A 17731-nucleotide genomic window follows, 5' to 3' on the forward strand; every position below is an offset into this window, starting at 1 on the left:
AAGTCCATTCGAAACAAACATGTAAACACGCCTAAATAATGTTCAGCTAGAAGAAGATATGCTAGAATGTTCGTTGTTTGGTGGACCAGTTTAGCAATATTTATCTTTCTTTTTTGTAAAAATTATGGTTACTCGTTCAACAGAAACATGGCGACTGCGTCGTAGGCTGTTCTAGAGTTGCGTTGTCCCTCCTCTGCTGCAACTCTAGTCAAATAAGATGGCGCCCGCCATGCGAGCTATCGTGCGCCGCTTCGGTGGGTATATTTGATCCAAATCTTGCGTGTTTATTTCTAACGTAGTTTCAACTATGTGAAATTGAGATAAAGTGCGCGCCCTAAGCTTCAAATCACTCATCAAAGCACACAAACTCCGAGTGGAATCGCTTTGGAAGCTTTTGCGCACGTTCGCGCATAACATGCCGCTAGTCCGGCATGTTTTCACCTCATCAACGCTTCTCTTTCCAGGGCTGTGCGGCTCTTTTCACAGAAATGTCGTCTCCGCGAGGAATATCAGTACCCATGAAGCTCTCGGCCAACAGCCTAGTCCACAACCGAAAGCAGAAAGTGAGTGATCGAACATGCGTATGCCAGTACCCTATATACCTGTAGTTCTATCTCGTTGCATACAAATATACAAAACTACAAACTTTTGTGTGATCACCGAGGTTGGTCTGCGAAGTTTTCAGCTCCCTGGCAACGCCCAGGTTATGGTGGCGGAGTGGCTAAAAATTGTCTCTTTTGGTGGAAATTGTGTTAGAGTCAGAAGGATAATTCCAACCCTGTAAATCACGATTGGGCCACATGTCGGCATGAATTCGGCGCAGTAACCCACTGTCATTCAAAGAACCTCTTTCGTGGAAGTCGGTGTGAACAGGCCAAAAAGCATCGAGTTGCAGCTCTCCGCGCTTTCAGTAAGGCCTGCGTGTAGTGACTTCGTGCAGAGAAGTAACAGATAGGAGGGAGTTTTAGAAATATCTAACGAATAAGCCGACCGCGTACTTTACACCCAAATAGTAACGTTGGTAAGGTCAGTGACATTGCAGTTGCATTTTCTTTCAAGGGCCCCTACCGGGTCTGGCCATTTTGAGCTTACATGCGCAGAGCATACAACGCGCTAGCAATCGTATTTCCAAAGAATTACATCGCTACCCCCCGCAAAAAGGTCTGAAATTTCAATCCCAACCCTGTTTTCCCTTTCTCTCGCGGCGACCGCGCTCCAAGCCGGATGGTGACGTAGTCGCGTCTCCACGCCTACGTAGTCGGGTCCGCAGTGTGACGTCGCTCGTGGTGACACGTGACTTCGAGAATTATTCAAGGCAACATCTGTTATTTGTCTGATATGTTGCTTGAATTGACGAGTTGATGTTTAGAGAAATACTAAAGCACAACCGTAATGTCTGCGTGTTTTTCTTTTACCTCGCACCGAAGCAAGAGAGATGTACTTCCGCTTCGTCTGCTTGTTCCCACGGTCATGCAGTCACGTGCACAGGTACCGAAGCTGTGCCATTTCCTACCGTCCTCCAGCGCGTGATCATGCTCTGCAATCCCCTTGTGTCTGCCTCAGTATTCGTGTAGCACTGAATTATGCCGCTAGTCATGTGTCCTTGTGCACAGCGTGCAAAATTGTGCGCTGTGCGAAACGACACCACATCACAACAGCTCGTGTGCAACACCATCAGCAAAAATGCGCAACACCGCAAAAAAAAAAGAAAAAGAAAAGTGAGGAAAAAAAAAAAGAAGGCGGTGCCCATGACGTAGGCGTCATGCAATCCTCGAGGTCACAGAGTTTCTCACTATATTACCTAGAGGGAAATCTGGCATTGCTGCCCTGTGGTATGCATGGGAATGCCGATACATTGTGGCTGTGGATTGACATCGTTCTCAGAGAGCCAGGACACCTGGAAGACGTGCCTTGCAAGCACTGTTCCGGTTGTCACAGTGTTTGATTTTCTACTAAAACAGCATGTAAAAAGCTGTTTTATCTTTATTATTATGCAAAACCGTGTTTTGTTTAACTATGAGAACTTGTTATGCATGTACAATTATATGAAACGTAAAAACTATCAGCAAGCTGCTAAAGTTGGAGGACAGACGACAAGATTTACGCTTGCTTTGGAACTGTTTGTCATCTGTTCTTGTTTTTTTCGCTTGGTTATGCATTGTAGGTGAGTAAACTTCACTGGAACATGTAATATCGGTTAATGAAAGCTTTTATGAAGATTTTAATTTAAGAATACATTATTTGTGTAGCCATATCCACGCTTTAGACGAAGCCTCTTGCAACACCAGCCAATGCAAGCCTCGCAGACACATATACCGTCATTCCCATGATGGCACAGTGCCCCTTAAGAAACTCCCATAGACGGTGGTGCCAGATTTCCCTCTAGGTGTTATAGTGAGAAACTCTATGCTCGAGGTCCAGTATGGGACAACACAGGGAAGAATTTTGCTTGCGGAGGCTAGATGGGGCGAGAGGAGGGTGTGTCTCGCCATGCAGTGGAGCTCGCGTTGTCAAATCGTGGATTCGTGGCACTGAAATATTTATATCTCGGCTATTAATGAGCCGATTTGAAAAGTTCTTGTGGCAGAACACTCCCTAGAGGACATGTAACAACTTACAGTGTATAACCAAAATTTGCTACGAGGCCTGGTGAAGGGCCGTTTAACGCAGGGCGGGTAGCATTTGAGAAGCCATAGGCATGATAACACAATCAGGCTGGAAGCTGAACGCTATATCAACTGCTTCTGTGTAAAACGTTAACAATTCAACAACTGAAAAGACCAGCTATAGTCAGATACAGCTCAAGTCTGCCCAGGCCCTCATAACCGCCAGTCACTGTTGCTCTGCAAAGCTGCAAATAGTTCGTACTTTAAACTTTGCCGGTTACCTAAATAAGGCAGTAACCACAAAAATATAGTTATAAATGCGTAATTTTGTGCGTTTTCACTCGTCTGTTATAGCGGAACGATGAAAGCCTAATTCTTTATTGAACTGAAATAAAACGCTTGCTTCGCTGCAACTATTTATTGCCAAGTTTCCTTTCAGTTGGCAGTGAAGTTTCATGAGTAAAACGGGGTCAGCAGTGAAATAAACTGTACCGCAAACTTTTGAAGAGTGAAATGCTTAGACTCCATATGCTTTATTCATGTCTGTTGCATGCCTCATCACTTCCACCGATAAAAAGACTCTTCAAGAACAGCAGACACACCAGAGATATCAACTATGACATCATTTTGAAATGGTCGCATGATGACGATTTTGTCTGCTTCTGTGATTGGCTGGCGGAATAACAAGCTGGCGCGGTCCGTGTGCCTTGGTTGCCAGCGCTGTATATATATTTTTTTTAATTTGCATCCTACTATACCAAAGGTTCTTAATAAGGGAGTGTCAGAGAAACCAGTAATAAACCAAAAATAACAGGAGGAAAACAAACAAATCAATGTGAACATGAGCAACAAATAACACAGCGAGAACACAAGTAAATGCGATAATGGATGAAAACGCACGAATACTAGTTCTCTAGATATCTAATGGTGTGTGCACGAATTGAAATTTGCCTCTAAGTTAAACTTCAGCATGCCCTACTTACCGTCTGAACATGTGGGCAGATTTGAAGATGTCTGATGTTGGTCAGAACTTGTAAGTTGTATAGCAATTTCTCTGGGGGAGGGGGGGGGGGGTTCAGTTTAGTATAACGGTAACTGCCCTGGGAAGACTTTGTATTAGAATTGCTTTGTTATTTTGCTGGGGCATTCAATGCTGTGACTTAGTGTGGTGGTGCAATGAAAAGAATCTAACAGTAAATGCTTGGCTACCAGAGGGCATCACCAGCTTATGTTGCTTGTGTTCTGAACATCGCTTCAGTCTCATTCCTCAACCATTAAAGGCCCTATTTTGCATATTTCACTGCTTTCACTTTTCGCCATACATATATACATTTCCTTTTCCCTTTATTGGGATGTGACTGTCCTTGAAACCAATCAGTGAAGTAACGGCGGTGGAATTTCATAGTGGAAAATATATGTAATATTGCCAAATTTTAAGTAAGTAACATTATGGAATCTTGCACCGAGTTTATGAGGTGCACAAAGACTTCCTTAAAAGAGCACCTTGTATGTTTGCTAAGGCGAAGTGTAAATGCCCCAAAGGCTCATAAAAACATTTGTTTGTGCACAGACTATGCATATGCTAGCATGAAAGCTGCTTGTGTCATTGGTCTCCTCGTTGTTGCATTTGGCAATAGAATACTAGATTCATCTAATGAGTGTGTCTTTTTGCCCGCATTGTCCGGCATTTACCCACATTGCCCATTTTTGCTTACACTGTCAACAAATGTCACCAGAAAGATAATATAATTGGTCATATAAACAGCAGCTGAAAGCATTATACAACCTCACCTGAAGCTTTGTGTCGAACAATTTCACTTTTTCTTGTTGCTGCTTAGTTGTATTGAGGACGGAAGTGCCTTCACAACTGTAAAATCAGGAGCATTCCTTAGGTGGTGATAGTGACTTTGAGTGGCATAGGTAGCACTACTGAACAGTGCTTGCCTGCAATTGTTCCATGTCTTCTGACATAAAACTTGCAGAATACAGTAGCCCAACAGGAGCACAAAGAGGTGTGCACGGTTTATTTCTCCTGGCACTACCCTGATTGAAGTGGTGCATAGAAAGAACACTAGAATCCAAGCGGATTGGAAGGTACATCAATGCTGAGCTGGCTGTGCACTCCAAAAGCGAACAGCTGATTTGTGCACCGTTTTATGCTACAATTTCCTTTACTAAGTCACTGCATTAAGCCCTCTAGACCCACATTCATGAGGAACTAGCATGATCTGAACTCCTCTCCCTTTTGCATCAATACTGATGGTCATTTTTCCTGTGCTCTTGAACATCAGAATGTGCTGCTTCGCCATGTTTGATCACTCAGATGACAAATTCCTTGAACATACCATGAACCACTGAATGATCCTGACACCGATTGCGTAACGTGGTTCTGCGCAGTACTTTGTACTACCCCAGCCAGACAATAGCCTCTTCGGAGTTTCTGTACGGTGAAATAACTGCTGAAAGTTAGTATGTGCTTTACACACCAGTGCTATAGAAAGGTCTAAAAGTCGGTGCCATGTACAGTCGACTGCAAAAGTTTGGCACGAGTGCTTGCCAAATGGCATCTTCACGACACTTGCGGTGTGTCAGCAGCAGTGGAGAGCAGCACCAGGCTGGAAATTATTTTCTTTTTCTTTTTTTCCGTTTGCATGCGTGTCAGTTTTCTTACTCTGCACGAGGCTTCTCTAGATTTCTTGTTCTCATGTGACTCGCTCTTCGATAGCCATGGCGACGCACTTCTGTCTCTGGACCAGTATCATTGGATGTGATGTTGCTGACACCAGCTGCGTGCCACCGGGCTGATATCATTGCGTCACTCTGGGCTTCACACTCTGCATGAGAACGAAGACATAGGATATATGCGGCACAAGAAAACTGACATGCCAGCAAAATATGAGAATATTAATTTTCGGTCTAACGCTGCTCTCGACCGCTGGTACCAAACTGCTAGGTGGCGCGAAGAGGCAGTTTGGCACAGGCTTGTGTTGTCAGTAAACTTTTGCTGCCGATTGTACCATAATTACTGCTTTGTTGAGAATGCTTTGTACAACTTTCTTGTTTTGATTGCTTCCACAGAGCTGGCAAGCACCAGCAGTACGACGCTGGATCCGTTGCAGCATGCCGACTACTTTGGCCTCGGCAAGATGCTATCGGTGCGCAAACTTTTTGACGCACGTGTCCACTTGGGCCACAAGGAGGGTCTCCTAAACGACCTCATGCGGCCTTACCTATTTGGCTCCAGGCTGGGGTACCACGTCATTGACCTGGAAAAGACTCTTGATCACCTATTCTGCGCGCTCAACTTCGTTGCGCATATTGCCTACCGGGACGGGATCATTTTATTTGTCACCAGGCACCAGCAGGTTAGTTTAAGATATTGCAGAGTCGTTCCTGTCTAGAGCACCCTATGCTGCAGAGCAGACAAAGAGTGGCAGATCAGCAGCTGCAAGGTTGAAAGTCCATTCGACACAAAAGCACCTGCATAATCTCCAATAGTCGTTGTAAACTTACACTCTTACACAGGCGAAAAAATCTGTAACTTTAGATTTGCATCGTGATGTCCGATTATTTGTTATATCATGGTTCGACTTTCTCATACGAATCCTTTTTAAGAAGTGAGTCATGTTACTCTAGTGTTGATGTGGCTGCCGCTACTCAAACACACTGTCTCTCAAAAATGAGCAACAGTGTGAAAACATAAATTTCTCTGCCTCTGTATATGTTCTCGTAGCCGAAGTGGTTTTGGCATTTTCACTACAGTAAACTCACTGCATGCAATCCTTGCACCACTATGACTATCAAAGTAACCGTCACTGGGGGTGGGATTAGGACACCAGCTATTGCTTTAGTCCAACACAGCATGAGAAAGCGTAGCCTTTAAGATTAATTAATTCGTGCTACTCAGAGAGGGATGCTGTATCTCACCTATAAAAAAACTCCATGGGCCTCTTTAATTATCTGCCCTGACAGTCCCGGGCTGCCTGAGGTAGTGATTTCAGCCAATGAGCATTGTGTGTGAGGCGTATCAGGCATTTCTGGACAGCCCGGGACGACAAGTCGAAGAGTATGAAGCTCTGTGGAGGAGGTCCACTGGCCACATGGCAGCTATGACATGTTTCCAGCTCCTGGATTTGCTTCTGGCGCATGCAGCATACAAAACCATACGCCTTCTAGATCTGGCTCTTGGCGCTGTTACTTCGAGGGAGTAGTTGTAGGGAGTGCAATTTGGACGCTACCTATACTGATTACCATCACCAAAAGTATCCAGAATATAGTCAATTCGCCAACTACAATTTTCAGTCGCCAGGAGCCTCTGAAGGTAGCCAATTTGTCAAAAAGTCACCAAACCTGGCGACCCTGACTGTGGGTGACCTCTTGATGCACATCAGTGTGACTGGCAGTAACTGCTAAACTTTGCATGTCTTAGCATGATGACCTGAAAGAGTAGATTGGTACCCTTGAAGTGCTCTTGTGGCCTTTCTCTTTTCACATCGTTCTTTCTGGTACTTGCCTTCATATTCATTTCTCTTTCCATGTGTGTCCAATTTTAGGTCTCAAGATCATGTCCTTCTTTGGCCAACATGTTGAACCTCCTGTTCTTGCTTTTACGTTTAAAGAAAGTATACTTGTGTAAAATGAAACTTCACTATAATGAGATTCGACTGTATATCATGATGTGTGGGGACAGAAGACATGATAAAACAAAATATGTAAAATAAAATATGTGACAGTCAACCTAAAAAGCCGTTCGCAGGAGTACTAAAGTGTTGGCTATAGTATATACAGTATGTGCAAATACATAGAGTAAAAATTATATCCTCACAAAAGGCCAGCCATTTTCAATGTGTATCCAGTGCCTGCTTCGAGTAGTAAATCATTACTAAAGGTTTGCGCTGGTGTACTGTTGTTCACTCTCAGTCCCTATCTCATCATCGATCGTTTAAATGTGTTAACGGTTGCCTTTGTTCACAGACCGCCCACATGGTGGAAGAAACAGCCAAGGCATGCCAGGAATTCGCCCACGCCCGATGGTGGCGGCCTGGCCTGTTCACCAATTCAGCGGCACAGTTTGGTACGGTCACACGGCTTCCCGACACAGTGATCCTGCTGTCCACGCTTGACTCTGTGTTCGAGGAACACCTCGCTGTCAAGGAGTGCAACAACATGCTCATCCCTACGGTCGCCATCGTTGACACCAACTGTGACCCACGGCTAATCACCTACCCGATCCCGGGAAATGATGACACGCCATCAGCAATAGAGCTCTACTGCAACCTCTTCAAAACTGCCATCCTTCTTGGAAAGGAACGGCGGAAAAAAGACCAAGAAGAAGCAATGAAACTGATTGCGACGATGGGTGAGGCCAGTGGTGACATGTCAAAGACGCCAGAAAGCTCTTGAAAGGCAAGGACCCAAGTGTCACATTACAGAACTTGTATAGTTAATAGAATGGATTTTGTTAGTTGCCAACGTCTGAGTGGTGTTCATTACTTACTTCAGTGTATTTATACATGCACTGTTCTTTTTTTTTTTTTAGGTACAGTATTCGTGTTTTCTCATTAGCGAAGATGCATTAGGTCCACAGCTTGTTCTTTAACTCTATAAACATGTGAAAAGCTTTGCTGTGGGTTTTCGTAGATGTCATGGAATGCAGTGAAATGAATTTGGGGTAGTGAACGGAGCACAAGAGATACAAGGAAGTGGGTTCCGTGGCTAAAGTTGTGTCACTAAATCCTGAGAGACAGCAAGTTCTGGTTTTGCTTTGTTCCCATGGTGATTTGAGCACACCTCACTGTTGCAGAGATTATAGACATAATGGTCTGCTGCTTATTTCTTTACTTTCTAAACTGTGTAAAGCTACTGTTACCACCATCTAATCCCATTGCAACCATCATTAAAGTGCATTCTCAATTCCCAATATGATGGCCCACTTCTGTGCAAGCTTCAGAGGAACCATTCCGAGTGGCAGCTTGTGAAAAAACGTCACAAGCAAAACTGTTCCAAGGGCAAGATTGTGCAAACATCTCGCTTTGTGAATCCTCGGTGTGTTTTTTACGTCATGAAGTAGGCAGTGTTTAATTTGCACTCCCAGCTTGCTGTGCTAACGACCGCTCACGAAAGCGTGGCGCTGGCCAATCGTGAAAGCTCAAATGAAAGTTTGGAAAGCGAGATGCTAGTGTAATCTCGCCCCAGGCCAACAAATCCTTGTTTGCAACTGGCAACAGGTGGTGGGGCTCATGCCATAAGAAATGCAACAAGCTCTTTGCGAGTACTTGATGATATAATAATACTAATACTGCCAACTTGTGTTATTTTGACCTTGACAGAACCGGTGGAATTGGTTGAATCATCCTGCAAATTATATTGAGACAAGAGGCACAAAAAACTTCTAAACACACTTATGCTACATTTGACAATTTCCCGATTTTAATACTCACCTACTTTTTAGGGCCACGGTGAAGAGAATGTACACAGAAATTCAGCTAGAACCAGGTTTTATAACACAAAACATGCGGCGTGCCTCCAATTCTGGCAATTGAAAAGACACAATTTCAAATCTGCAGATTTTACCTTTACTGAATGGAAATTTATTTACACCTAATCACAAACAATTTGAGGCAGCTCTTTATGGTTGCCTGTGGACCTCGGCATGTAACCCTGCTGGTTCATTGCATTTGATGTTCCGTATTTACCTTAGTCATTCCGCTACAGACACAAGCCGCTCCACCACACAGACCACTGTACTACAATCATAAGCAGGTTGGTGGCCCACACTTATACTCCATTTCGTACATAACAGGCAATGCTGGTGAGGCGAGAGATTTTTTTCACTGCTCTCATTTGCGATGAATACTCAGTGCATCCTATATGAAAGAAAGATATGTAGGTCTGTGTCGTGTGACTTAATGTAACATTCAGCTTAACACTTTCATGTCGCAAAATAGGATGTATTTATTATGTTGACAGCATTGCACATCTGATCCTATTTGCAACTGAACAAGTGGAGTGAAACTTGTCTGCAACCAGCAGCGCCAGCACACTGCTAATAAGTGTGCATAATTCTTATCAGCAGGCAACTTTCTGTGGCTATGGAGCTCAAACTGCAGCACCGAAGCGCACAGGTGTAAGTGCTGCTAGGTATAGCTCCATGCTTAAGTGCATTTTCAGCAAACGAATTGGTGTCCGATTTCACTTTATTATTTTAGCATTTATGCAGTGTACTGCCGGCTGTGTTTTTTAACATAAACAGAATTTTTAAAAATCACTTAGGGCATAAAGCATAAATCTACTCATTGGACTTCATTACTCGAAGAGGCAGACATTACTTATGCCCGTGTCACACGGCCGCTTTTGATAGTGATAGAGCCCAATCCAGATGAAAATTCTCGACGGGGATAGGCTCCATCTCGCAGCTTGCGCAAAGGAGCCAATCACAATCAAGGAATTAATTCACACTTGAAAGTTCGCTGTGGGACACCTGTACCTGTATTACGCTGAAATTCAGAATGCATATCTTCTATAATACAACTTATTAGTGTGAAAACTAGAATGAGAGACAACAAGGGATTGGCATACACAGGTGCATCGTCAAGTTTTCTAATCAACAGCATTTCACTAATCAATTTTGAAGTAATTACTTTAGTGCACATATTACAATATGCGAATTGAAGCAAGGGATTTCCAAGGACATCACTGAACCACCCTCTTGAATTTGCAGTTGTTAACTTCTCTTCGTACCATCTCCCGTCCACAGTTCAACTCAAGTTTATATTTCTGGAACATTCTGATCGTGTTATGTTTTGTCGACAGCTGAACTGGTAAACTTGCACTATACAGTGGACTCTTTTTAAACGGAACCTTAAGGGACAAGGGAAATTAGTCCCATTTATCGGGAATTGCATTTACTGAGAGTCAAAGCTGAATACAATTACATGAATACAAAGCCAACCAACCATGAGGATAGTGTTCCGTTTAAGAGGGAGTTCCGTTTAAGTGATTTCCTCTTATTGAGATTCTACTGTATAGCAAGTTCTTGTACTTAAAGTGTAACTTATACAGCAAAGCTGTTGGCCTCTAGTTGGTCTGGAGTTTTAGTGGCGTGCTCACCGAAAAAAACGGCAGCTGGAAAAAGGGTTTGTGTTTGAGGTTCCACTCCACAGAATTGTTTTCTCGTATATTAAAATTACGAACCGATGCTATCCTGTCTGTAGGCTGTGTGTAAGTATTACTTTACGCATTTTTTGACATAGTTTACTTTGAGAAATTAGTTTAATAACAGTTGCGCCAGGCGGAGGGCCTACAAGAATGATGATGTATGCTGCACTTCCACACACATGCGTGCACACCTGGCAAACTTGCACACAATGTGCCTCCTTGATGCGCAGGCACTGTGCCTGTTGCAGCCGTAGCACAGCGTGTGCTGCAACCGTAATTGGCATTATGGCAAACACTGTCCAATAACAGTACCGCCACGGCAGCTGGAAAACAGGTTTGTGTTTGAGTTTCCACTAATAGAATTATGTTTTCTCGTATATTCAAATCACAAACCGATGCTATCATGTCTGTAGATTGTGCGTAAGACGTATTTAATTCACATTTTCTGGCGCAGTTTACTTTTAAACATTAATTTAGTTCAGTAAGGCACTTGCGCCTAACGGTTGGCCTAGAAGAATGAGGATGCATGCGTGGTGGTGGTGCTTGTCCGACGTCATCTAACGTCGGCAACAGCTTCGCTGTACATCCACTTTCACAAAGTGGAATGGAGGGGGATGTTTCTTAATTAGGTTTAGCTTTTCTAGCTATAGTAGCACGGTGGCCAATGGAAACTAAACTCAATGTTAAATCCGTCCCGCCTAACACTTGGCAAAAGTTGATAAAAGTGCGAAAAGCTCAGCACACACAGCATTGCTTGCATACTTATGGAAAGTTGTGTGGAAAGATTTTCCGGTAGTCTTCCTTGCCCATAACTGAACACGACAAAGTACTAGTAGCTGACTAGGAGTTGTTTACCTGCTGAAGGTGGACAGCTTGGCAGCAATTGCATGTGCTCCATAGACCATGGCCATATTTTCCGTCTTAACAGAAATAAACTAAAACAAAGCTTTGCCTGTAAATTGGCATATTTATGAGTGTCTCTCATTTAGCTTGAGCTCTTGTGCATGTGGCTAAACACTTGCAGTGCCAACTGTGATAGCGGCTTTTCAGGTGCATTTTCGGTACATTTCGTGGAATTCATGATGACATGTTCAGACTACAGCTGCCCCCTTGGAGGCACATGAACATTGTGCTTATCCTACATATGGGAATTCATGTGTGATGTAAGAATCGCTACCTACAACATTTGTATATTCATAACCGGGGATATTAATGTCACTGCAGTCACAAAGGCACATATATAGGCTTTCAACAAGGAGATGTTTGTGAACCCCTTCAAGAATCCTACACATACTATAAATATCTCCTTGATCTTGCTTTTGCAAGGACTTTACAGTGACTGAAATATGACTACTACTGAACTTCAATAGAGTGAACATTAATTTAGTTAAACATGCTACATTAAGAGCAGTCTTCATTTCCCTATTATTGTGCGATTGAGCACCATTTATTTCTTCCTGCAGTATAGCAAATTAATTTTGTTATATGGTCTAAGATTAACAAAGCACACCTGCAAATGAAGTATCATCTCATTCAGTGTGCGCTGCAACATGTGAGCTATTGCAACAGCTGTCGATGCATCATGAGAAACGTAAAAAAGCAAAGCAAGAATAGTTACGACACTAGAACGATAGTGCGTCACTAAGCACCCTGCACTGAGGGCTAAGGACATTCGAGCTGCTCATCAGGCCACTGTATTATCGCTCAGCAAAGAAAACAAATGACGGAAAGTGCGGGGTATGCATCACTAATGCGAAACCCTTTCCTTTTTTTTTTATATAGCACGTTCCCGAGTTGAGTGGTGTCAGCGTAACCGACCGAACAATCTATTAGCACAGGGGAGGATGAAATAGAGCGAACGTGGAGAATGAATTAAAGTGATAGCGAAGAGAGCAAGAGGAGGAGAGTAGCAACCGAGGAAACACGGTGCTGCGTTAGCGGAGGTCTGTGTGCGGCGGTGAAAAGGTGGCCCCACGATAGCACGCTGTCGTCCGTTGGCCGATGACTTCATTGGTAAGGTAGATACAAAGAAAAACAAGAAACTCCTACCGCTCATGTGCGAGAACATCCCGTTTCTCTCCCCTGTAACTTCTCCCACTGCTTTGACGACCTCACGAAACACTTACATAGGCCTCATCTTTGAGAACCAGTCATTGCTGCACCAAGCCGAACTAGGCACATACCCAGGGGGGGAGGGCCTCCCACGCCACCGCTCACACACATTCCTAAAGTGCCGCCAAATCAATCTTGAGACCTGACAGCTCTTCGGCGGTCAACATTTTGCTGCCTTTTTCACTCCTTTTGGATGGCAGTAGTTATCGGCATCTCCTGGAGTGTGAGGGCCAGTTTTCTCATCGACTCGGTGCCTGTGCAATTAACTCGAAATGCGTTCAGTTGTCATCATCTATTCAACGGTCCCACGCATCGCTGTTGCTTCGTTAGTTCAACCTTCTTTGTATAGACTGATCCAGGGACCAGGAAAGGGATTCAATTCGTAGTCAGCCGGTCTGTATGCTCGTGGAACGAGTTGCGGCAGTCGACAACGCCAGTTGCGTTAAACTTTTCCTTTTCCTTCATTATTTCCTCGAGTGACGGCTCGCCACAGCGCTGGCAGATCCTCGGAACCATATAACCATGATATAGGTTATATAAGGGGGAAAATAAAATGCGAAACCGCATCCATCATCAAACGCTGCAATAACCGTTACACCCATAAGCAATATGAATATCACCCCTTGCCCTATCTGGTTTTTCTCTAATTGTACAGCACTTTTTGTGCAAAAGTGGCAACTGGAAACAAGAATCGCAAGGAGTTGAGAAATTAAGCGATTTACTAAGGGAAAGAGCCGATCGGCAACAGTCAAACAGGAAGGAAAAGCGAAAATTAACAAATTTAACTTGTTTGCGAAAATATTTATGAATCAACATCTTTTTATTTAGAAGAAAGTGGAGAAAACAGCACCGGAAGCAGAGAAAGATTCCATGTGTTTTAAGTGACGCTTCTAAGTCACTCAAAACACACGTTATGAGTGACGTATATTAGTGACGTTTTCTATCAGTCGGAGCTGTCTGACGTAGCCACTTCTCTGCTGTGCTTATGTAGGTGTTTTTCTAACCTTCGGCGGTGGGCGCAGTACGTCTAGAACAGTAGCGTCCCACGCTCTATGCGGTTGTATGGCACCAGCGGCCACGCATCGTTACGCAACTTCCCAAATAACAATACGAGTCAGTTTTGGCTTTTAACTTGGTAGAGCAATAAACGAGGGATCCAAAAGAACTGTGATTGTAGAGCAAATATATATTTCTATATAATTCTTCCAGAGCTAATCAAAAAAAAACTACTAGGAATCCTTTTTTTACACTTTCGCTTGTTTACTTCTTCCCGGCAGTGTTCTTCCTGCACTTTTTCCCTGCGCGAGTCCATTTGATGTGGTTTCTTGTTTGTCAAGCAAAGAAGAGGTGTATCCGACAGGCGTATACTTGTGAGATATACGGCTTATTTCATTTCTCTTTTGCGGGTTTACGTGTCTTTATGGCGAACAGTGGGCATCATTCCCATTCGTGCTAGTAAAGGTACCTCCCCACCCCCCATTTGCACCGAAATGTTACCCTGGGTTGCCCCCCCTCCCCCTCGTAAAAAAAAAAATCATCAATACATGTCGGAGCCGAACATATATCCATTCATTTCTCCGGCCACAAGGCTCTCTTAAAGGGCCCCTCACCAGGTCTAGCCATTTTGAGCTGACAAGCACAGAGCATACATTGCGCGATAACGATCGTGTCTGCTAAGTATTACATCGCTATGCATTGCGGAAAGATCTGAAATTTCAAACCGAACGCCATTTTTTCTTATCGCGGCCGTAGCGCCGAAAAAAGAAGAAAGAAGCGAGGAAAAAAAAATGAAGGCGGGGCCTGTGACCTCTGCGCCACACGATCCTTGAGGTCCGGTATGAGAGAACGCGGGAAAGGAATTTCGCTTGCGGAGGCTAAACGGGGTGAGTGGAGAGAGCGTCTTTCTTGGCAGTGGAGCCCGCCTACTGAAATCATGGGTTCACGACACTGAAATATTTCTGTCTCGGCTGTTAATGAGCCGATTTGAAAATTTTTTGTGGCAGAACGCTCCCTAGAGGACACATAACTTCCAGCGTATAACCAAAGTTTGCTATGGGGCCTGGTGAGGGGCCCTTTAAGAGGAATCTTTAGCATGGGTGCTCCTATCTGAATACATGTAAAAGGAGAATATGTTTTTCTCGACAACGGCTGCATGAATTTGATGAGGTTTGTTGCATTTAAATGAAGAACTTATAATCTAGTGACTGTTGGTTTCAAAGTGTTTATTTAGATCAATTTTTTATTAAAAAGTGGCAAGAATTGAAAATTTCAGAAAGCGAAACTATAAAGTTTACAACTCTAACTCAGCAAGGAAAAATGATAGCACAATACTGTGAATTGCATCTGATAGTATATATAAAGCGGACAAAATTGATATGTTACATATGACTCTGAAGAAATTCAGTAATATGGAAATACAACTTCCGCAGAACCCTTGTACACAACGTAACAGATTAACATAAGATATAAATTGACATATCGGATTTGTCCGCTTTGAATGATCTCATGGATGCCATTTACAGAACCGCGATATCTGTTCTTGATGCGGAGCTGTTAATTTATAAACATTGTACGTCTATATTTTTCGAACTTGCAAAATCTTTAAAATTTTTGTAACAATATTCAGGCCCTAAATCGAAATTTTGCTTTCAGCAGTCACTAGAACTTAATTTTCTCTTTCAAATGCAACAAATTTCATTAAAATGGGACCAGAGGTTATCTCAGAAAAGTGTTTCTGCGTTTTACATGTATTTGAATATAGGTCGCGTCGGATTTGGGCGCGAGCTAAAGCTTCTTAACGCCAATCAGGCACGTACGCAGGATTTTTTTTCGGGAAGGGGGGGGGAGGCAACCCAAGGTAACTTCTATGCAACTGAGGGGGGGGGGTACTTTACTAGTACAAATGTGAATGTGTGTACAACGTCCACCATTCGTCATAAAAACGCGTAAACCGACAAAAGAGAAATTAAATAAAGTGTATTAAGGTGTCTTAACTTCGGGGGGGAGGGGGGGGGTACGTGCCTGACGCCAATCAACGACTGGAAGAGGGGTGTTTCTTAAAGAAAGAGTCTGTGGAAAATGAAGAGTGTTCTGTAACTGTACATGCATGCATATCTCTCAAATTCTTTGCCTCATGTATCGCAATATCAAAACACCTGAAGAGCGGCGCTCAAATTTCGCATTACGGAGTATCGTAATCGCCGGGGAATTTTTGGTCAAGGGTGCCGCTCCGGCCACAGGTCGCATGTTGCAGCTCATGCTGAACGCGATAGTACATGTGCACCTTATGCGTTGCACAGAGGCGAAGCCTCTGTGCAAGAAGTCGAGAAAAACACTGAGGACCTCGTGCTTCACTCGAGGTATTGCAGTGCGATAACTGTATGAGATTATTTACAACACATGCTGTGGCGCTGCTTGGCGTTGGCCGGTGATGGCTCTCGAGGTGAACAGTGGTGGCAGCGCATGCTGCACAGTGAAGTGCTGGCGGACCAACTCAGGGCTGTCCAGAGGGCCCGTGTGATGGCAGAGGGGCTCGGCCTCTCTGTACCGACGTGGGAGCGGCCCGCATCAGTCCCAGACTGATCCCTCAGGACCAAAATAAAGTTTTTCATACCATACCATACGGAGATTCGCATGTCTTAATTGTCTTGTATCCTAAATAGTGGCGCATACCCACTATGGGTGATTGGCCATGAGGCAGGCGGTTTTCCGTATGCTTAGAAGTAAAGCGAAACTAGATTGAATAGCGACTTCCTGCGTCTTGGTCATCTGCCACTCCATATCACTTCTGCTGCTGTCTCGGAGTCCATAATGTCACTTATGAACTGCACGACTAATTTTTGTTTGTTGTTCGTAAGCATGCGACGTATACACCGCAGCTATCACTATACAACATATCGCAGTTTTTGCTAACTCATATATATGTATATATAAGCCACGGTTGTCTCTATGGTACGACCAGTCCCACACAGAGCAGTGGGGTGGAGTCTCTCAGTCGTACCTATAGTACGTTACACCCACGACCTACTGTATACAGTAGGTCGTGGTTACACCGCTCGGGTATTTCTGCTCCATCGCACCATCCATCGCTCTACCTCCCTACATCGGCGAAAGCCAAGTTCAAGTCTGGTCAGCTCTTGTGTAATACTGTCTCATAAAACCTGTGCTAGGACACACATCATGCACTGCTGTCAGGCTTAGCCCACTGTTACGTTTCGCCTACGACGCGCGGTATAGCCGGCGCGGATGCAACGGACGCCGGGGCTTCCTTCAAAGCGGCGGACATTTTGGCCCGTTCAGCGCCGCCGATACGCCTTCCCGCCAAGCGCGTCCAGGCGTGTTTCAGTGCCACGTGTCTTCGTGTGTGCGTGTGTGTGTGTGTGCCACGCTTGTCAAAGCGCAGCAGCCGGGGAGAGGAGCTCCCCAAGTGTGAAGCGAGGAGGTCTGATCGGCGCCGGCTCGGCGATGCGTCACTACACTCGTCTCAACATGTCTCTCAGCCTGTCCGGGCCCAGAGTCACGTGGTCTCATCCCGAGACGTTCCTTCTTGCCCTCAACTCCGAGAGTATAAGAGCAGCTGCCCCCGGACGCCGAGAGAGAGGCTCCGATTTCTTCTGTTGAGTAACGTCCACTTCGGTCGACCTGACCGGCCGCTCTTTTGCGATGTTAGAATGAACAAGTTGTTCTGTTACCAGTCGACTCATGCTTTGCCGGGACCTTCGGATGCTTCCAGTTGTGCCCCAGGCCGCCAGGCCAACGCTACCCTTGGGGCTTGCGACCCATTTGCAATAACGGGCGTCAGCGCTGAGATTGCAACACCACCTACATTCAAATTGTTGCGGGGGCACATCGCGCAC

The 17731-nt window shown here is 44.5% G+C and overlaps 1 protein-coding gene across 1 annotated transcript; it reads left to right on the plus strand.

Moving 5' to 3' along the window:
• The first annotated feature begins 84 nt into the window (after positions 1-84).
• Positions 85-8526, plus strand: mRpS2 (mitochondrial ribosomal protein S2). The gene is made up of 4 exons (XM_050181322.3): positions 85-254; positions 465-563; positions 5685-5971; positions 7581-8526. Exons 1-4 carry the CDS (start codon positions 218-220, stop codon positions 8007-8009), a joined length of 852 nt encoding a protein of 283 aa, XP_050037279.1. The 5' UTR covers positions 85-217; the 3' UTR covers positions 8010-8526.
• Positions 8527-17731: the final 9205 nt, after the last annotated feature.

This window comes from Dermacentor andersoni, chromosome 7, assembly GCF_023375885.2.
Source record: "Dermacentor andersoni chromosome 7, qqDerAnde1_hic_scaffold, whole genome shotgun sequence".
Classification (NCBI taxonomy): domain Eukaryota; kingdom Metazoa; phylum Arthropoda; class Arachnida; order Ixodida; family Ixodidae; genus Dermacentor; species Dermacentor andersoni.